General features: G+C 54.5%; 5 protein-coding genes across 5 annotated transcripts; all 5 read right to left on the bottom strand.

Moving 5' to 3' along the window:
- Positions 1 to 140: 140 nt before the first annotated feature.
- BU26DRAFT_509188 (kinase-like protein) lies at positions 141 to 1,455 on the bottom strand (the record flags this gene model as incomplete). Its single annotated transcript, XM_033827134.1, has 2 exons — positions 141 to 152; positions 256 to 1,455. 2 exons carry the CDS (start codon positions 1,453 to 1,455, stop codon positions 141 to 143), a joined length of 1,212 nt encoding a protein of 403 aa, XP_033679266.1.
- A 1,127-nt stretch (positions 1,456 to 2,582) lies between these two features.
- On the bottom strand, positions 2,583 to 4,916 carry BU26DRAFT_554266 (uncharacterized protein; the record flags this gene model as incomplete). The annotated part of the gene is made up of 3 exons (XM_033832256.1): positions 4,005 to 4,916; positions 3,604 to 3,919; positions 2,583 to 3,534 (listed from the first exon to the last, which is right to left on the bottom strand). The coding sequence occupies exons 1-3, from the start codon at positions 4,471 to 4,473 to the stop codon at positions 2,583 to 2,585; spliced, it is 1,737 nt and encodes a 578-aa protein (XP_033679265.1). The 5' UTR covers positions 4,474 to 4,916.
- Positions 4,917 to 5,079: 163 nt separating this feature from the next.
- Positions 5,080 to 12,987, bottom strand: BU26DRAFT_608710 (ARM repeat-containing protein). The gene is made up of 4 exons (XM_033835869.1): positions 12,823 to 12,987; positions 12,704 to 12,768; positions 5,947 to 12,659; positions 5,080 to 5,891 (listed from the first exon to the last, which is right to left on the bottom strand). Exons 1-4 carry the CDS (start codon positions 12,885 to 12,887, stop codon positions 5,532 to 5,534), a joined length of 7,203 nt encoding a protein of 2,400 aa, XP_033679264.1. The 5' UTR covers positions 12,888 to 12,987; the 3' UTR covers positions 5,080 to 5,531.
- A 141-nt stretch (positions 12,988 to 13,128) lies between these two features.
- BU26DRAFT_608709 (uncharacterized protein) lies at positions 13,129 to 15,705 on the bottom strand. The gene is made up of 4 exons (XM_033835868.1): positions 15,421 to 15,705; positions 15,260 to 15,367; positions 14,186 to 15,213; positions 13,129 to 14,138 (listed from the first exon to the last, which is right to left on the bottom strand). The coding sequence occupies exons 1-4, from the start codon at positions 15,449 to 15,451 to the stop codon at positions 13,380 to 13,382; spliced, it is 1,926 nt and encodes a 641-aa protein (XP_033679263.1). The 5' UTR covers positions 15,452 to 15,705; the 3' UTR covers positions 13,129 to 13,379.
- Positions 15,706 to 15,888: 183 nt separating this feature from the next.
- On the bottom strand, positions 15,889 to 20,142 carry BU26DRAFT_522934 (ARM repeat-containing protein). The gene is made up of 10 exons (XM_033829912.1): positions 19,861 to 20,142; positions 19,732 to 19,810; positions 19,218 to 19,678; positions 18,981 to 19,165; positions 17,739 to 18,928; positions 17,553 to 17,684; positions 16,954 to 17,499; positions 16,737 to 16,900; positions 16,570 to 16,687; positions 15,889 to 16,518 (listed from the first exon to the last, which is right to left on the bottom strand). The coding sequence occupies exons 1-10, from the start codon at positions 19,945 to 19,947 to the stop codon at positions 16,325 to 16,327; spliced, it is 3,156 nt and encodes a 1,051-aa protein (XP_033679262.1). The 5' UTR covers positions 19,948 to 20,142; the 3' UTR covers positions 15,889 to 16,324.
- Between the last annotated feature and the right edge of the window lie 372 nt (positions 20,143 to 20,514).

Below are 20,514 nucleotides of genomic sequence, written 5' to 3'. Positions count from 1 at the left end.
AAGGCGCAGCTATGGCTGCTTTCAGCCTGTTCAAACGAGTTTTGCGGCTCTTTCTGAAATCAAGGGTACGTATGCCCAGAGATTTGCATACAATCCGGGACAGGCGAAACGGGGTAGGCGTCGACATCACGTAAACCTTACTACTTGTCTCCCTGTAGCTACGTTAGTAGAGGCTCGTAAATACACTCGTCGTTCGAGTGCATCGTGCGACGCAGCGATACTCTTCGAAATCGAGCACCACAGTATGCAACAGACCTTAAGACAATCTTGGCAGAAATACTTAGACGCTTCCGGGGAAAGCCCCTTCCAGCCGCTCACGACGTCCTCAGCCGATGGTCGTTGTTCGGGATCCTTCATGATCATTGTTGCGATAACAGATCCAACCCGGTCGGCGCTTAAACACTGGTCGTAACAGGTTCCGTGTCCGAGGGATTCGTTGATTTTCAGATAGAACGGTTCGTCAAGCAGCGACTCCGGTACTCTTGAAGGTATAAGGGTGGCGAGTATTTCGATATATACGCAGCCAAGGGAAAAGACGTCAGATTTTGAGTTTCGACTGTTCCAATCCGCAACCTCAGGGGCGCAGTAACGTCTTGTAAATGAACGCGGATAACCGGTGGTAGTGCTGTGGCCCTGCTGACTGAAGTCGAAAGATATGCCGAAGTCGGTGTAAAGCACGGAGCCTTCGTGAATGAGAATGTTCTGAGGCTTGATATCTTTGTGTCGAATAGTTTGCTTATGCATGAAGGCCAGCGCTGATGCAAGGCATCCAAAGGCTCCCCAGAGGATTCTTGATGTTCTCCTTCTGTCTGCATCACTGGCATCTCGGTACTGATCGAGAACGGCGGCCAAGTCCCCGCCGTCTGCCACCGGAGTCAGGATAAGTGCTAGCTCTCGGTGAGCCATGTACGTCGCGTAAATTCGGACGATATGATGATGGGAGGCCAATCGTCGCATGTTGCGGATCTCATTATGAAATTCCCGTTTCGCTTCATCGAGATTCCGTGCGTAGACGTTCCTGAAGATCTTGCGAGCGTATACAGAGCCCGACAGCCTGTCTCGGATCATCTCTACGCTCGCGTTCGCTCCGTGGCCTAGGTTTCTGACGAGGACATAAGGCAAGCGCTCCTTGTCTTTGAGTTCAAGTTCTAAATGAGCACCCTCTGTGATGGTGAGGAACAGCGAACGATCGGGCCCATTTTGAATTTGCTGGAAGTAGTCTCCGAAGGGACCCTCTCCGGCGGTATAAAAGGGAGTGTCTCCTCCAGTATCGGAACGAGAGTCTGAGTGTGGCGAGTGCAGCACATTTTCCTTTGCACCTTGGCCCAGATCGCTGAATGTGTTGAATGCAGTCTCGAACGGGTTCACCTCGCGCGGGTGGATGGGGCTGCCCGAATCATAGTATGCTTCCTGGGCACGTAAGCAATTCGGTTTCTCAACGGGGCGTCCGCTCATTTAACTCCATCTACAATAGACTTCCGGCTTCAAAACTCAAGCATATCTGACTGCCAGTATTAAGATCAGGACTTACTCTTCGAACCAACTCGGGCCTCTGCGGTATGGATTCTGTCGCACCCGAACTGACTCCTGGCCTGGTGATATCACCTTCCCGCGTGGCAAGACTGCGACCTTGCTCATACGTATCTTCATTCGGGTTGTAAGAGTACTCTTCAATCTCCTTCCTTCTTTCCGCTTCCGCGCGCCGGCGGCTCCTCCCTCCAAAAAACCATTGATGCATTAGGCGGGTCCGTCGCGATGAAACCGACCGACAAAAACGCTCTCAACCTCAACCAGCCGTTTCAGCGGGTCAGAATCAAGCTGGAAGAAGGTACCAATCCGCCTCGAGACCAACCCCACGTAACTCAAAGAGATGGGAAGAAAGATGAATGCCTAGCTGGCACGCGTGCGGGACCTGGATCGGAGAGTGAGGCTGAGGCTGAGCGGGATTGGCATGCATCTCGATGGCGCGCCTTCGTCTCTTTCCAATTGGATAGGAACCGAGCCATTCAGCGACGCTGAACACATGTCGACTCGAAAAAGAAATGGGAGTAACGTCGTACTAAGAGGATAATAGAGTGACTAGGAGAGTCTCCAGGGATGAGGAAATTCTACTGTGGTATCCGGGATAAGAGTTGTCAATTCGCCACCCGTGCGTAGGGAGCCAAATACCTCGCGCAGGGCCGTTTCAGCCAATTGTACGCTGTGAGCTAGCTGTCTAGGGCTGTGCGTGCCCCGTGCGCGCAAAAGTAGAGAACTAATAAAATTTATGCCGGATACCACGGTAATACGAGGTTGACGTCGAAGTTGAAGGGTGCGCTAGTGAGAAGCTAGTCCGAATCTGTGAGCGAACCCACCGGATTCCAGATCAAACCCATTACCAGATCCAACTTCATGCTCACATCATCGCCAACTCGTCTCGTTCTCTGGCCTTCCATGGTACAAAAAAACGAACGCCAGAATGCTCAAAGGAATCAAGTACCATAGGTCATAAGCCACAACAACCTCAGGGTATCAAACCGCTACGCAAATCCACCAGCCCTCACGCCCACAAACCACAAACCATCTCCCACCCCACCATCCCCTTAACTCCGCCGACTCCCCTCCCTCCTAAAACTCCATCTCCTCCTCCTCTCCCCCGTCGCCGGTCTCTCCACCTCCCTGCCCCTCCCGTGAATCCCGTGAATCCCCTCACCACTCCCCCTCCCCCTACGACTCCACGCGCGACTCAAACTCCAACTCCTACCCACCCCATCCTCCACACTATCCGTCCCATCCACCCTCCTCCGTCTCTGCAACTCCGCTGGCTCCTGCGTCCACCCGCCTTCCGTCCGATCCTCCTGTTTCTGCGGCCAAAGGATCTGCTTCAGCCGCACGGCGCGAATCATCATGCCAAAGACGAAGAACCACAGGATAATAAGGCAGATAGTCATCGTGCACCCAATATACTGAATCGTGCGATTATGATTCAGCGCGCGGGCGATGGCGAAAGTAGCCGTCGTTAGGGCGGTATTAGGGAAAATGAAACTGTACCACGTCATGGCGAAGTCCATCTTTCCGCGCGTAGCACAAGACAAGTGCGCGCCGACACTGATGAGGAAGAACCAGAACGCGAGGCCCCACAGCCACAGGCCGATCCAGTTAGCGCAGATCTTGCTGACGTTGCCGGCGAGCTCGCCCAGGCCGGGGCCCATGAAGTCTTTGCCGACGACGTTGGGGAGGTGTTGGCCCATCGTGACGATGGCTGCGATGGTGAAGCCCGAGGGGCCGACGCTGATGAACATGCCGGGCCGCAGAGATTCTTTGGGGAGTTTCTGCGTCATGAGGCGGTAGATGAAGGCGCTGTAGATCATGAGGGAGACGAGGAAGCCGATGCCTTGGATGACGTAACCCGAGAGTATTATTTTCAAGGCCTTATCCGGATCGGATACTTTCGGGGCGAGGTTTCCGGCGTGCGGGCCGATGATCAGGAGAGGGTAGGCGGGGAAGATCCAGACGGGTGTCATTTGGGAGATGGTGAAGGTTTGGGTAGACCACCTATTCTTGATCAGCAAATGCCGCCGGCGCCGGAAAAGAAGGCGTAAGGTAAAGAGAGAAGCAGCTCACATGATCAGATAAATCCCAATCGAAAAGCAAATCGCAAGCCCGCAATCGCACCAGTAGAGAACACACATAGTCTTCTCAAGCCAGTACCCCGTCCGATCAACCCCATACTGACTGATATTGATCAGAATAGTACCGAAACTGATGACCGCCGCAGGGATGAACAAACTCTCCGTGGGATGCAGGAAGCTGGCTTTGAAGGTGCGCGGGAAGTAGTAGAAGCGCAGGGAGATCATGGTGACGTTGAAGACGAAGAGAACTATGTTGAGGATGAAGAAGATGCAGCCGAGGGCGTACAGGCCGTGGAAGCGGAAGGGGACTGTGGTGGCAGCTGTCAGTTACGTCTTTCTTTCCTGTGGTTTTGATATGACGTGAATCATAGGCAGACAAGGGGGAAGACGTACCGGTCCACAACACATTAGCAATCCCTCCCGTCGCCATCGTCATGGTAAACCACGTCCAAGTAAAATGCCTCAGCCTCTCCCTCCAGCTCAACGTGCGCCTCGGATCCTCTTCTCTTTCCACACCCTGCCTGAGCCCCATGTCCCCCCTGCCCCTCATACCCCCCCTGCTCTCCCCACTCAGAACCCTCCTATTCATTCCCTCCCCCTGCCCATCATAGCTAACCTTCTCGTTCTCCGCAATCTGGCCTTCCCTCACTTGACTCCTGCTCCTCTCACTCGCACCCTCCACCCTCTCCAGCTGCGTCACATACGTCGGATCCTCGAAGGGGTTCCGCTCCACCGACTCCGGGTTCGGCGATATGATCTGCGGGTGGTTGCGCCATCTTAAGCGCTCAATCGCACTACTATCCGAGTCCAAGGAAGCTCTTGATAGTCCCTCATCGGGGAGGCGGTCGATGTGCAAATCCATTGTCGAAGCTCGACTTTACTTTTTCTCCTCCAAGATCGGATCGGGGATAGGTGATGTACCGGGGTACGTCGTCACGCGACTTGCGTGAGCCAGCCGAGGTGGGGTAGCGTAGTCTGGGAGGGAGGACTGGGGCGTGAGGGCTTGGGCGCGAAAGCGACAGGGCAACTAACAACAAGCGACAGAAGAAGTAGGTCCAAGAAAGATAGCAATGCAAGTATAGGGTCCAGTAAATACGCAGCTAGCTGGTGGCGGTCCGAAGGAGGAGTACACCTGTCCAGGTATGACGTCCAGCACTCGCAAATCGTGTCTCAGCCCGTTGCGCCTTCAGGGTCCTCCACAGAGTGGCAAACGAAGAAGGAGCATGGCAACGATACTTCCAGTCGTGCCACCACCCCCAAGATATAAACTCCCGCAAATTCTCTGATCATCGCGCGCTGTGTGGTTATGGCTGCAGCCAGACTTACAGTAGCGTCCCTTAAACCCCCGGCTTATCCGACTTTCAGTGCGCCAAGTTCGGCTATTCGGCTCGCCAGCTTAGTCACTTCCCTGCCGAACATCCACATCTGGCTTCACCTACAGCACAAGGAGATAACGTTCCCGCATCATAGATGACGACTCCCTTCTCAATGTCCAAGGTAAGTACTATACGCCCAGAAAGAACACAGCCCAACGCCCCTCCTTTATCGGGCACCAAAAAGAAGCGCTCCAAGCTCCGTCGCCAAATATGCCGCTGAAACATGAAACACCCATCGCAGATCCAACGCCGCTTCCGGGAAAAGGCTAGGCGCCATGTTTCCATACAGTGTTCCCTATCCAGTAACCCATGCCTAACATATGCCGCTGGTTCCGTTTACCATGTCCACGGGTAGTACCGCACCAAAAGCTCGTGACACCGCATTATGCTGACCCTCAGCCTCCTCTCTCCTACTGCCTCAAGCCCGCTATCGCTATCGCCATCATTATCACCACCTTCCCGATACCGATTGCTACACGGCGTTCGCTTCCCTGTGGGGCAGTTGGCAGACTCGCACGCCATTGCGCACGCCAATGTCTCATGTTTACCAGAAGCTGCACCACCCAATGTAATGCTGGCACAAGTTCTCCAAGTTCGTCGCCTCCTTGATCAACCGATCCACTTGCGCATACACATTAAGTTCCTCATGCGGCTTGAAGTCGCGGCCCGTAAGCTTCTCCTTGACACGCGCAAGCACCTGCACAGCACGCGCATTCTGCACTTCCTTGGCCTCAGCTTCATTCGCGGGCGCAACACTCGAACGGTGGCGCCCGCGCACAAGAGAGCTCATGTCGCGATCCACGTCCGCGCCGATAATAGAAGCGCGGCGTTCTGAGGGGAAGTTTGGTTCAGGCGGGGAATCGCGGTTGCCGAGACGCCACGTGAGGAGTGGGTCGTGGATGAACTGCGACATCGTTAGCATTTCATGGCAATAACTGATCGACCGTTTGGGCACTTACGGCTTCGAGTACCGCCATGACGGACTCCTTGTTGGTGCGCAATACTCTCATCACATGCTCGCATGTCGTCCGGTAACTGCCTTCGATGTTGCTAACTTCCATAGCATACGTCAACATGCGGGTGAGACGGAAAGGAACGCGCTCTGGGTATTTCTCCCGGTGCATGGCAACTTCGAAACAGTCGCCAAAGTCGATATGCACAATCTTGCCGGTGACCCGGTCAAGCATCAGGTTAGATGGGTGGCGATCGCCCAAACCGAGGATGTAGCCCACCATCGACATGACGGCAAGCGACCGAGTGTAGTTTGTACGTCGATCAAGCCAAGCTTCTGAGCTCTTGCTCTTCAGCCATAGGACGCGGTAGAGGTCCTGGCCTGTGGTGTTGTCGAGCGCATATCCGAACACTTCGACCTTCTGCATCAGGGTAAGGCAGTCGTAGTCCGGAGCCATCTGCAGCATGATGCGGTGCTCGATGTTGAGTAAGATCTTCCGGCTATCGCGGTATTCCCTGATGAGGACATGCAAGGTATCGCTGTTCGGCACGAAGCCCAGAAGGCCGGACTGCGTAGATAACGGAACAGCGGCATAACGGGCAATGTTAAGATGCCGCTTGCGGGACTCGGTATCGTTCATGAGCAGCGTATTGCAGAGGCCGAACAACTGCATGACACGCTCGTCTTGGCGGATATCTTCATGGCCCTTGAGGATGTGGGTATGTGCCTTTCCATCGCTGCCTTGCATCTCCAGCTTTCTTGGCCTCTGCTTGGACTGAATGACGGTTGCCACAGGATTAAATGACATAATGCGAATAACCGGCTTGCCGACTTGGTACGTTCCGGGAACAGCAAGTTCGAGGTCGTGCGCTTCCTTCAGTTTCGGTGACACGTATTGAAGCTCCAGAGTCATCAGTGACGGCAATTGACGAGTGATCTTCCGGAAGACCTGGTAGTACAGATCCCAGGCTTGGTTGAGGTCACCCATTTCACCTGACGTGCGGAAGGTGTTGCACCAGTCGCGAGCTTCCTGCAGTTCCCGGCCGAAAGACTGAATAAAGGATATCTCGCGCAATGTCTCCGGGCCTCTATCAAGCATGGCATGCAGCGGCGCCAGAGTAGCAAACATGCCGTCAATGTTGTGGTCACCGAAGTACAGTCTTGACGCTTCTTCGAGACCCTCGTGCCATTGCTCATGCCATAGAACAGCGATACGGATGAGTTCAGTGCTGACGAGATCAGCTTGTTCGACAAGTCGCGGCGAATGCTCCCGCATGGCCTCCATGAGCTCCTTCGCGGAACGTTGACGTCGGGACACATCGGACTTCATGGAGACGGTCAAGGGGAAGACCAATGCCTGTGGATGCGCCTTGCCAACTTCGACGAGTAGCTGGTGGATGGATTGCCTGACAGTGGGGTTTGGTTGGTTGATGCGTGCAAGAAGCTGAGGAATGACCTCCAACCAGGTGTCGATGGGCACTGTCTTCGTGCCGTCGGAGATCGTCTGATTGACGTCCCGCAGTCCACCATGGCTAAACCAAAGCGTAAGCAGACGGAGGGTATCTTGGAGCGAGCTCGATGACGACAAGGCGATTGACTTGAAGAAGCCAGTAATGGCGGGAATGATATGCTCGTGGACGACGCTCGGCGGAAGCTCCGTGGACTCGCGGTCTGCTTGAGAAGTGATGAAGTTGACGACCTCAAAATTCGCCAATGCCCAAGAGTGCCATGCCTTGTACCAGTCCTTGTTGTACCGCGTCGCGGCGGAATATGCTGACAGAATGTCATGTACCTGGTCGTGATCCCATTCTCCATGATGCACCTGCGATTGCCACTCTCCCACCTTATGGTAGCATTTGGCAAGCAAGCGTTGACACTCGTTTAGATCCGCTGGTGAGCCGTACGTGCCCGAACCGTTGAGCACGCTGGAACCATTCATCCCATTCACACCGTTGACACCATTCGTCGCGAAGGGATTCACTGGGCTGATGACATGACCATTAGTCATGCCGTTCATGCCGTTCTGCGGGGCCATGCCATTCTGAGATGCCCTCACCCTCATGGCAACATCGTCGGACAACCGTGCGGTGAACTCCTTGAGCGACTCAAGCGCCTCCCGCTGATGGTTCGGAGTGGCCCACATGAACTTGAATGCCGCATACGACACCGGATAGGGAATCTTATGGACGTTGTCGCGCACGAACGTGAAGACGTTCCCGCCCTCGATTTCCAGCAGCTTCTGCAGCGCTTTATCTGCAAGGCCATGTCGCTCGTTCTTCCGGCATAGGTTGGTGTACTTGATCCACATATCCATGCTCTCTTTTGGTGTGATGACCAGCTGGCGGACCTTCATCATCCGCTGCCAAACTTCCGGATTCGGCTGCAGGCCCTTGAGACGCTTCATCCAGGTCCTGCGCATGCTGGCTTGCTTCTCCTTCTTGCCGTCATTCTGCTTGTACTGCATTATCTCCTCCAGCTCAGCCAACATCTGGACGCGGATCATAGGCAGATATGCTCGTTGGTAGGACTCGCCAAGCAGTGAGCTTAGCTCCGTATCGAGACCTTTCCTGGCTTTGCTAATCTCTTCCGCAGCAATTTCAAACCGGTTGTTGTGAATGTTTAAAATCGAAGCAAAGAAAGCCCTATCGGGGGACTGTTCCTTCATGACTGCGAGGTAGGAATCCATATCCGCGAACTTGCCCAAGCCCCAGGCAGCAGCGGCGGCAAGTGGTGCAATCGCTTTCCGGTGGTCTTGAGAAGCGTTCGCCCACTTCTCCTTCGAAAGGCTCGACAAGAGGTCCCATTCTCCTAGAGCGTGCAAGCAGCGCATTTTGCCCATAGTGATTTCAAGTGAATCTGGCTCCTCCCGTTCACGCCGCTGATACGATTGCAGAGCCTCTTCCCACTTCTGCAACTTTTCGAACCACGTTTCCTTCAACTCCACGTCCTGGTATCCTTGCGCCTTACGCAAGATTCCGAAAGCAGCATCGGTCTGCTGGAGCTGGTTGTTGATGCTGATAAGCGCCTCCACCGCGCTAGCATTCTGCTCAGCGTTGAATTCGAGCTCCTTGTAATGTAGAGCTTTCGCGAAAGCATGACATTTTCCGGCGTACATGCCAAGAATCCGTACGTCGATAGGCAGAGCCTTGTCATCGTGCTCCATGAATTCTGCCAAGTTGAGCAGAATTTGTAGGATCTCGGGTGGGATGTTGGGAGAGGTGAGCGCGGTTTCGATGGATCGCACAAGCTCCTCCTGGTACTGGTCGTACAGCTCAGTCCAGCACGATACGAAAGCAGAGTTGAATAGACTCCTGGCAATAGGGTTGTAGATACTGGCCAGCGGCGTGCACGCCCGAAGTGCTTGTTGTGGTGACTCTCGGAGCAACTCGACGCTGAATCGCCTCATCCACTCAATCCAGTCTTCCCTCGTAGTCTTCGACGAAGCCTCCCATGCCTGCTTCAGATGTTGTTGATTGACGGCCAGCTTCTTTGTGAGGATCTCGGCAGGATTCAAATCCTCATCATCCTCTCCATAGCGCTCATCTGGGCTCAGGTCTTGAGGCAACGGCTCCCCTTTCTGCAGCTTGGAAACAATGCGCCCATAGTTCTCATGCGGGACCTTGTGCGTTATCAAGATCTTGTTGACTGTTGGTACGAAGTGAATATAATCGGGACCGAGCTGGAAGATGAGCGCGCAAAGCGTCTCAAGCGCAGTCTGCTTGATAGATGGCTCGGGGCCAGCAAGTACACGGCAGATAGGGTGTATGATGCGCGCCGCGAACTCTGAAACATTGACTTGCTTAGACAAGCGGCCCAGCGTCTCCATAGCCAGTTTCCGAAGATGTGGGGGTTGGCCAGGCTTATCGAACATCTTGACCATCACCGGGATGATTAAATGCATATATTCCTCTGCGCTCGAACCGAATATGAGGAACGCATGCAGTACTCTCTCGGAAGGCAAACGTTTGCTGGTCTGGTCGGTATCCAAGACGCCCAACATGAGAGGCAGCACATCGGCGAGATAGATTTTGAACTCTCCCTCAAGCGAACGCGCAATCGCTTCAATGAGGGATAGTATCGTTGCTTGCAGCTGAGGAATGCTGCTCCAGTACTCTTGAACCGTCGACAAGATGCTAGGAAGATAAGGTCGAATATGCTGTCGTACTATCCGAACAAGTTGGCTGAGCTGGTTGAAGTAACCCTCCACTCGCCCCGTCGGCGCACCACGGATGACCTGCAGGAAACCAGGCACAACTTGGTTCAGGAAAGGCACGCATTTAAGACCCATCGTGGCGTAGATATTCATGACAGCATCGACAACCGCGGAATGGAATTGGCCTAGCGAGGAATCCTTGAGGAGGCCCATGAGAGTGCTGATCACGATCGTCGGATAGTATTCCTCGTTGGATGGAGTGATGCCCTGCATGATCAATGACACATCCGTGACTGCCTGAGCTTCCATGATGAGATGCTTGTCCGGAGACTGCTCCATGATCTTCTGGTATTCGTCCGGATCCAGAGCGCCAAGGGTACCCATGAGCTTAACCGTTTCGCGGCGAAGCTCACCCTCAGGTTCCGTCTTCACGATGTTCATGAGGATGTTCATGAGCTCGGGATAATCGCGATATGGTTCCATAACATAACCGGCATTGGTGGCCAGCTGCCCAAGTGCCCTTAGCGCAGCGAATCGTTTGGAATCCGAACCCAGATCTTGCATGAATTCCAATATGATGGGCATCAGTTCAGGAAGATACCTGATCATACCCTCGCCGCCCACTGTGGCCAGATCTCCGATGGCCTTGAGTGTCGTTGAAGCGACCTCGGGATTTGGATCGTTGGCTTTTGGTAGGAGAACAGCGACAATGGGGTCAACAAGTGGTTTGATCAGATGATCTGCCGCTCCGACGAGGTTGCTGATAAGTTTCGCACTCTCCTCCTTCGTTCGCGGGCTATTTGAGTAGTTGACCTCGGTCAACAGCTGAAGAAGTACTTTTCGTAGCGAGGGGAATACGTATGCCGGGTTCACAGTCGTCAGCCGACCAACGATGGACATGGCAGCTTCTCGAATCACGAAGACTTCGTCGTTCAAAGCGAGGAACAGAGTCCGGATATTGTCCGCTTTTCCAAGATGTCGGTCGAAACGGGCGTCCAGAGCCATGAGAACCTCCCACCGAATCTCCGGATCCACGTCGCCCACTCCTACTGTAAGAAGCTTCTCGATGATGTCGCCGACAACCTTGGTGGCCTGCACGCTCGTCTGATGTACAATTGGGTCTTTGACGAAGAGCTGACAGCACGTCAAAGCGGCGCGCTTCCGGATCTCAGGATTGTCTGCCTCAACGTAACGTATAGCCACGTCGCGGACGAACTCGTTCAGTACATGCCCGGAGAAGTCGAAGCTACCGAGGGTGTGGAGAGCGAGCGCAATTTCAGCTTCTCGCTGGCCAATTGTTTGAGGGTCTTTGTGGTCTCGGGTCCAGATCTGAGGCGGTTGAGAAACTTGGTAGGGGCTACCCAGGGGTAGGTAATGTCTGCCTGCGAGAATCTGGCTGAGGAGGTCGAGAAGCTTCTCTTGAATGATCGGTCGGCATGGTGGCACATAGTGTGCCATATCAACGAGAGCCTGGAAGAGAGAATCGCTAAGCCCACACGAGAATATCGGATCCAGTAATCGTTCGACGTTCTTACTCAAGGCCTGACCGACGGCTGCAGCAATCATACTAAGACACTGAAAGATCGGGGCCTCGTTGATGGCCTTATTACGTGCTTTGGCAGCAAGACCATCTTGAATGAATCCAAGAATACCGTCCAGGTATGGAGCGATAGCAACACCAACGGCATTCGCTATCTGGCCAATCGCAACGAAAGCTTTGTCGCGATCTCGGTCCTTTCGGATGAGCCCTTGGAGGTGGAGCATACACTGGTGGAGGTATTTGGTAGCGAACTCGGTCGGCGAGTAGCTGGCGAGAATGGGGATGATGAGGACCACTTCCCGTCGGACGAGCGCATCGCGGTGTTCCCTGTACTTCAGCACCGTTTCCACCGTCTCTTTATACTTCTGCTCATTCATGAACATAGCGCTCTTGTCCAGGAGTTCCTTCATCGTAAGCAGCGATCCGTGGATAGCCTCGTTCGTGTTGAGACTGAAGCCCTTCAGTATCTCGTCGTACACCCGTCCAAACCACAGCTGCCGCATCTGCGAGTCTCTTGGCGAAATAATCTCGAAGCACGCGCTGATAGCTTCGGCGGCAGACTCCCGGATCAGGACCTTGACATCCCGGAGAGCCACCCAGATGACCTCAAAGATCTGCGCAATCCATTGGTACATCAGTGTGGGCGAGTTCTTAGCTAGCTCGCGCAGGATCAGCACCGCAGCGAAGCGGCGATTCTCCGAGCGCTCGAGCTGCAGCCACTCCAGCGCGCCCTTGACCTCAGCTTCGACGAGCTCTGCCGTGAGTGTCCCGCCCGGTTTGGCCAATCGCCCGAGTGCCTTCGCCGCGACCACCATGGACGCTGTGTCCGACCCGCGCATGACGTTTCGGAGGTAGCTAGCGAAGCGCGTTGTCTTCTGGCCGGCGTCATCGCCCCGGAAGTCGATGAGGGCGTTGAGGGCGTGGATGCCGCCGATTCGTTCGTTGGAGTCATTGCCGGCGACGATGAGCGTTGATATGCGTACGTTTACGTCGTTGTAGAAGGTGGAGAAGACGCTTGGGGCGAGCTCTGTGATGTGTAAGTCTGAGCAGCTCCGCTAGAGACCCGCTCACCTCGATGCGCATTTTCGACCGTTTGCCGCAGGAGGTGGGCTCCTTTTTGGCGATGGTCATCGTTCCTGCGGCCGGTCAGCTTTCCGCAGCTATGGCGACGCGCTGCTGTAGCTACTCACTTGGAGCGGAGCTCCAGGACGATGCGGTCCAATGTGGACGCGAGGGGGGTGGGGGGCTGCGTCATTTCGACTGCTTCACCTGAAGCACGCAGCAGCGAGAGGGGAGGAGATTGGGGCTTCCATGAACAGGAAGGTGAGAGGGGTATAAAGGCGGCGGAAGACGTCTATCCGGGAACAAAAGCTACCTGTTGTCTCTCATCACGAGCGCGGGTGGCCGTCAACGACCGTCCTCAAATGATGCGCACAGACCACCGCTTATTTCTCACCGCTTGCCCAATCTGGAACTATGCATATCGAAGAGTCGACCGCGCGAAGATCCCCTGTGCCAGTTATTGTTGAAAGACTTTCAGGCAGTCTATGATCAATAACTAGGGAGTAATGCAATCTAGCAGGCATCGCAGTGAGCAGTTTCATGCCACACCTGCGCCAGCAAACCGTTTTCCACGGTAAAGGCAGCAAGTCAGTACCACATCGCGCCCCAATCCCGCCAAAGCTTTCAAGACACCTCCCTGCAGTGCTAGAACCCATCCAGTGACCGGCCACCACACCTCCCACACTCATGCAATAACACCCTGCGCCATCCGACCAACGAACCCCGCCGCCTCACTAAAGAAAATCCCCTTCAGCACCGTCTCGCCCTCCTCCACAGCCCACATCCCTGCATTCACTAGCTTCTCCTTCCACCTCTTCTGCTCCTTACTAGAAAGCTCCTCCCACCGCTTCGCCTCCGTGTGCTTTCTAACCACGTCCTCGGCATCTGCATGCACCTCCGTGCTAAGCGAGGAGTCGCCTGAGTCGGGGTCGTGATGGACGATGATTGCTTTTTGCTGGGCATCAGTGGAAGAGTCAGGGGTGGCGGAGTGGAGGTGGAGGATGTCGCGGAGACGCTGGGTGGTCTTTGCTATGGGGGAGTTGCTGCCTTGGAGGTGCGCGGCATTGCGGGCTTCGTTGAATACTTCGCCGGGGGTTTTGATGTAGCTTGCAGCATTTTGCAGGCTTTCTGGAAGTAGACCCCTGGTGAGACTGCCCTCGGGGTCGATGAAGCTTTGGAGCATGAGTGCTATTGCTGCGACAATCATGGCGATCACGACGTATTTTGCTGTGTCTGTTAAGGTTCTTGACCTCGCGCTTTGGAGTATATAGCGTGATTTAGGCTTATTCGAAATGGGATGTAGTTCGAAGGTTTCTACATCGACAGTGTTTCCCAGGGAAGTTGATGCTAATCGGAGGTATTGCGGTCCCGGTTTCTTGCCCGGGGACGCTTCAGGCTTGAAGAAGGGTGAGAAGACTACTTTGGTTATTGAAAGATCGTGGACCTGGATATCTCAGTATCATCCGCTTGATAATAATCAAGGATACTTACACCGTGATATGTAGCGAAGGAGCGGAAGCTGCTCAACGAGGCCCGGGACTGGCCATGGTAGTCTATCGTCATCACGACAAGAGCGTTGTCGTCATCGCCGACCGTACCAACAGCGACCACAATCTGATATGCTCCATCAGAATCGGGATCCAGGAGAGCGACGTCCATATCCACCGACGCCTTCGCATGCCTGGAAAGAGTCTTGCGCAAAATAATTGATCCAGGACCTTCCTCGTACAGCCTCAAGATCAACAGCTCGACCCCAGACTTATTCGGTTTGTTCGCCGCGAGTAGGATATGTGACGGAGACAGCCAGCGCAAACACCGAATCCTCGGGCGTCCCTTCTTCTCGAAGACATCCGGGAACGGCACAGAATACAGCTTCCTGCGCAAGTCTCCCTTTCCCAAGCGTTTCTTCTTGCCAAAGTCATAATGTATGTCTTGAACAAAGATGTCGTAGTCGAGGCAGTACGCGACCTTGAACCGTCCTTCCCCTTGATCCAGAATGTCCAGGTCGTTCGCTTCTTGGCCCTTATGCAGCGCAATTCGTTGTATTACGTCCTTTGTATTATCCGGTCGATTTGACGTCGCCGCAAAGACCACGATCTCGTTCTCATCCCCAGCGAGGCTCGAAGCAATGGCCCCAATTCGCCTATTAGGCGTACTCTGGGCGATTCGCTGTGGCGGTGATAGGCGCACTAGACGTTGGTATCCTTCTTTCTTCCCGCTGTCGGACGCCGGAGGTGTGAAGAGTGCAGTCCTGCTCAAGAACGAGATGTTGCCCTGCGGTATCCTATCCTGCTGCGCATTGCTCGTCCGTCTGTTTGCCTTCGGGAACTTGACCTCGAAGGACCGGAAATGCTCGTTCTTGTCCTTCAAGCGTTCTTGTTCGCTGCTGTTGATACCAGCGTATAGTATCAGCCCATCTTTCGTCGCCAAATTCGCCAGACACGTCACCGAGTCGTCCTCGGAGGCTTCGATTTCGGCGCAAGATTCGACGGTTGGTGCTCTCGTGCTGAAGTCAAACACTACAATCCATTAGAGCCATGCTAACCACGTTGTCGCGCAACTTACTCGAGATCTTATTCTTGACGCCATGTCGGCCAACTCCTCCTCCTCCACCGACAACAAGGTACCAAGGTTTGCTATTCGCAAAACAGGCGGAGAAAATAGGATATGAAGCTATAGTTCGTCAGTCTTGAACGAATTCCGCTCTTGTTGGTGTATCTCCTTACTCTTCGCTTTCGACACCGTAGGTCGTGACATCAGGCCAGGCTTCCCTTCCGAGTACGCTTCTCACGGATACAACAATCGTCTTGCGGTCGTCGATACGCCTTGGTCTATGTGTGGGCGGAATAAAGAAAGGATTAAATAGGGGGAGAGTGCAAAAGGAAACAGGTTGAAAAGCCTAGGCAGAAGGCGCGAAGAATTGCTTTTGTAGTGCAGCTTGAACACGTTGCGCGGGATTCGAACGAGCGGGCGCGGGCGTCATCCCGAGCTAGCTGAGGGTCGTTCCACGGTACCTGCCATGTGCAGACAAAGCAAGGGTCGAGCTCTCTCTTGGCGTTCTTATCGATAAAGATTTGCCTCTTTTTTTTATTTCTTTTTTTTTACAGAGACACACCAATCAGAGTGAAGCCGCGAATAACTTCTGCCTCAATGCTCCCAAAGCACCACGTACGAGCATGAGTGACAAATACGATGCCTTGCCAAACCATCCTTCCTTCTCTAATCCTACGGAGGGGAATACTATCAACTGCAGCAAATCCGTCCACTCATCCATCTCCCATGATCAACCTCTTCATTCCGTCTCTTCCTCGCACCCGGCACAGTAGGCCGACATTTTCAGTGGTTGCCCACACACTATCTGTAACAGCCAACTTCATGACTCCTTCTCTCGCAACCAGTTAAAGATCGCCGTATCGAAGCCTCCAACCCCGCGAGTACGCCATTCCCGTCAAGCAAGCCGCCGAATCACCATCAAACGCGTGCACCAACGCCAGGGGGTTCTCTTGAACGAAATCACGTGCCAGAATGCTCGCTAAACAGGGTCAAGTGGTATTAGGAAAATCCAACAGTCAGGCTGAACTATCTATATTTTGGGGAGGAGGCGAGGGAAGGATGAGGGGTTGAGGGAAGCTACTGTTGGCCCGCCACTGGATTTCCGTTCGCATGGCCGGTTTGCGCAGCCACTTGAGCCTGTGCAGCCGCTTGGGCGGCTTGCTGGGCAATGACGTCGGCTTGGTGAACCGCGGCTTGAACAACTTGCTGTTCTTCAGGGTTGAGGTTCTTTGTGAGGTTCTCGTACAGAGCGGGTTGTTCTTGTTGGAGGCCTGCCGCCGTTAGCAAAAGGTGCTCGCGTTAAGAAAGGCGTGGAGACAAACGTAGCAGAGCATGCTTGAACATGACGTAGGGTTCAACTTTGTCCAGCGGCGTCTCGAGGAGGCTTTCTTCCTCAAGCTCATCGTCATCCTCGTCGCTAACGGCGGAGAACTTCTGAGCCTGCCCAAGTCAGGATTACTGTTATTTTCATGGTGAGGGAATGGCATACCTCTTCGTTGAGGAATTCCAGATAGGCAGCACTCTCATCTTTGACGTCTTCTGCCTCGTCGGCTTCGTTGTTCCAGTCATTTTCCTGCTCCCACTCCTCGTCCTCTTCCTCGTCGTAGTCGTTCGCAAATTCAAAGTTGTCTTCCTTCTTTGCCTCTTCGCGGTCTGTGCAAGCATGTTAATCGCACATTCTGGCCAGCTGCAGCGATTGGACTTACTCTTCATAGCGGCCGGAAGCGTCTGGAACAGGCGCACGATGCCCTGAAGCAGGCGAGGCCATCCTTGCTGGACACTGACTGGGACGTCCTGGCCCTTCAAGGTGAGAAGCGAACAGATTGCTGAGATACACAGCTTCTTGTCGTGCACCCTTGTGAAGCTGTCGATGCTTGAGAACCACAGGCTAAAGAATTTGTTGGTCCAGCCGTTGGTCTCGAGCACGTGCAGCGCTAGGACCGGGTTGTAGTAAATAGCGTTGATAACAACTTCCATGAGATGTATTCGTAGGGACTTGACCTTCGGCTCGTCGTTGGTGAGAACCTGCATGGTGAGCGAGATGAACTCTGGAACGTATTCATCGACGTGGCCGCGCATGTTCAACATGATGATTTCGGCAAGCTTGCAGCCACATATGCGGTCAACTCCTCCGACTTTGTCGTCTTTGAAGATCGTTCGTACCATGTCCACAATGGCTTCAAGGTACGGGCGGTTTGAAATCAGCGTCTGTGTTCCGTAGTTGACAAAGTTCTCCAGAGCGGGTAGCATATCTACATTTGATTAGCAACCTTGCAACAAGACAGGAAAAGAAAGCTCATTTTACCTTCAAGATACAGCTCGGCGCCAGCCTTGAATGTCCGATGGATCAACTCGAAAGCTTGCCACATGGTAGCAGATATGCTCTTAGCGGCGAATGTGCAGCTATCGATGATCTCAAACACCTCGTTGTACAGGTCTGCGAATAAATTAACATGGGAGCTGTAGCGGGTGACTCGGTGGAATCGCGTACCGTAGAGCTTATTCTCGAGCGTAATGGTGATGACCGGCATGAGGATCGTCTCCAGGTGTAAGAGGACATCGGGAGTGCTCTCCAGCGTCAGAATGAGAGTACCAATGGTCTGAAGGACTCCGAGCGCAGTGATGCTCTTCTCATCCAGGAAATCCCCGTATTCGCTATCTTCGCCCTTATCTTGATTCCGTGATAACAGCTCACGGACGATCCGCAGGTAGGTGTCTCGGAGCTGCTCGCTTAGCGCGACTGCGAACGGAGTGAGTTCCGGTGCGAACACTTCAACGAAGTCCTCCATGACGTTGGCCAGGGCGTCGACATCAACTTCGTTGGCGAGTTTCAGTAGCTGCTGCATGACTTGAGGGATATTTTGCTTCATGTTGGTTCGGATGATGTCGTGTCGAATCAGTGGTTGGAGGGCCAGAGCAGCCGCAACCCGCACAGGTAGCGTAGGATCGGCCATCGACTCCAGGATATTACGGTAGATAATGATGAGGTTGTTGGGGTCCTTGAAGTCAAGTTGCTCAAACTTCTCCAACGTGTCGCATGCGCGCGCTCGGAGGAACCCATGGGGGCTCCGGAATTCAGGGAAAACATGGCGAACGAAGAAATATTCCACTTGATCTGCGATAGGACTCTTCTTTCCCAGGATGACACCAGAGAGCGTCCCGATCATGCGCAAAGCGCCCTCTTTTTCTCTGGGATTCTTCTCGGTATCGGGAGCGGCTTCGTACCGGTTGACCATGTCGTTGACGAAATTGAGCACGCTAAATGTTTGTTTCCGCCGGCTCTTAGTCAGAGTGACCAGGAAATTGGTAGCGGCGACATCAGGCGAAGTGACCTCCTCGTAGAAATTGAGCTTTCGGTGCAAGTACTCCTGGGGCTCTTCCTCGAAAAGCTCGATATCCTCGTCCGACTGGCACAAAACGGGGAAGATCAGGTGTGAGATGAGGTTGTCCGTATGCGGCTTGAGGAGGTTCCACATAGACTTGGGCTTGATGCACTCGTCCAGGAAATTGAGCGTGTAGTACAAGCTGGCCTTGGACAACCACACTTGCTTCCCAACCCACTTCTCGATCTGCTGCAAGTATATTTTGAGAATTTCGGGCGCAAAGTTAGCAATGAAATATTTGGCGACTTCTGTGTAGTCAACGTCGTTGTTCTTGCCCAAAGCCGACGGATTTCCGTATCTGCGCAGTGTTAGCCTACCTGTATATGCGCAAAGCCCTCAAGTCTACCCACCTCACGTAGAGCCGGTTCAGGTTCGCATACGACCACTTCTTCGCCTTCCACCAGTGGTTTGTTTCGCGCTCGTCCACGTCTTCCGGAAGCGAGCATTCCGGGGGATCCTTGCTCACAACGCTGAGGAAGAGGGTACACCAACCGACCATGGTGGCCTGTTCACGGAGCGATGCGGGGAGATCGAACTGCGTCCTAGTCAGCCTCCGTATCCACGAGTCCAATAATAGGTATTCGTACGTATATGGCGTGCTTGTACACCTTCAGCACCGTCCGGAGGATCTCGCCCGCCTCCAGACTCGTCTCGTTGGCGAGCTGATTGCCAATATTGAGCAGCTGCGGGAAGGACATGGCAACGATCTTGTCGAAGTCGGTGCGGTTCTCGCCGGACTTGAACCTGTAGATCTTGCATATTGCCAGCAGGCACTGCACGCCCGCAAACACCGACGCAATGTCCCCCGCATTCAGCAGCTGTATGGTGATGTCGAGGAAGTTGGGCCATTTCTGGGGGAAGTCGTATGCGAGGATCTTCTGGAGGGTGGGGATGAGCTGGGCGCGCACTTGGGGCTGGGAGGCGACGAGGACGGGCACGAGGCGGTTCCGGAAGGACTGCTTCTCCTCCTCTGGTATCGGTTTGGCCTGGCTGAACTCCTCGGCGGGGCACCAGCCTTTCGAGATGCGGTTCTTCAGGTAGACGGCAGCTGGGCACGCAGTCAGCTCGCGGGGCTCTGATAGGAACGCGGCGCGTGCTCACTTGACAATCGCACTCCAGCGTCCTCCTCGCGCTCCAATATGTTCAACAGCGCGTCCGTGAAGCCGGGCTTTTCTTCGGCCTGGAGCAGCTGTTAGTGCAAGGCGGCAGGGGATAAGGCACCACCCGTACATGGCGCAGGTCGAGCTCGCTGCTCTGGCGGATGGCGAGATTCGCCGAGAGCGTGTTGGCGATGCGCTCTCTGAGCTCGGCCTCCATGGCTGCGGCGGCGGCGGAGAGCGCGGGTTTGTTTTGGACGGTTGGGCGACGAGCGCTCGAGGGAGGGTGCGGTGAGGGACGCGGTGGGGGGCAGCCACGATCGACGCTCTTTGACGCCCTCCAGCGGCGCGAGGCGGGTGAAAAGCAAGTTCAGCGTGCGCGGGCCGCGAGCACGCGCGATATGGACAGTTCGTGAGCGCCTTCCGGCCGTTGCTCAGGGTGTGCGGGCAGAGAAAGATAGAGGGGCAGTTTTGTGCGTTAATCTCGAAATCCTTAGCGCGCCGGGTGGCAGCCAATGTAAGCAGGCCTTTGCACGTGGCGCGATCCCTTACACCGCACCACTCCCGCCGGCACTGCACCGCAGCAACACGCCATCACCACTCCCCTCCTGCCCACGTCAGTCAGCCGTCGCATGTCCTCTTCTGCGGCCTGCTCGACTGGATGCGTCCCGACGTCGTTCTCTGCAGCTAGGGTCTGCATCTCCGCTGCGCTCGGCAGGCACCCTCCAATGGCAGCCGGCCGCCTTCTCCGGCCACTTCTCCCCCGCATTCGGCGTGTTGGCAGGGT

This window comes from Trematosphaeria pertusa, assembly GCF_010094035.1.
Source record: "Trematosphaeria pertusa strain CBS 122368 unplaced genomic scaffold BU26scaffold_15, whole genome shotgun sequence".
Taxonomy (NCBI): domain Eukaryota; kingdom Fungi; phylum Ascomycota; class Dothideomycetes; order Pleosporales; family Trematosphaeriaceae; genus Trematosphaeria; species Trematosphaeria pertusa.
Note: the sequence above shows the minus strand (reverse complement) of the source record. Positions and strands in the feature narration are given on the sequence as shown.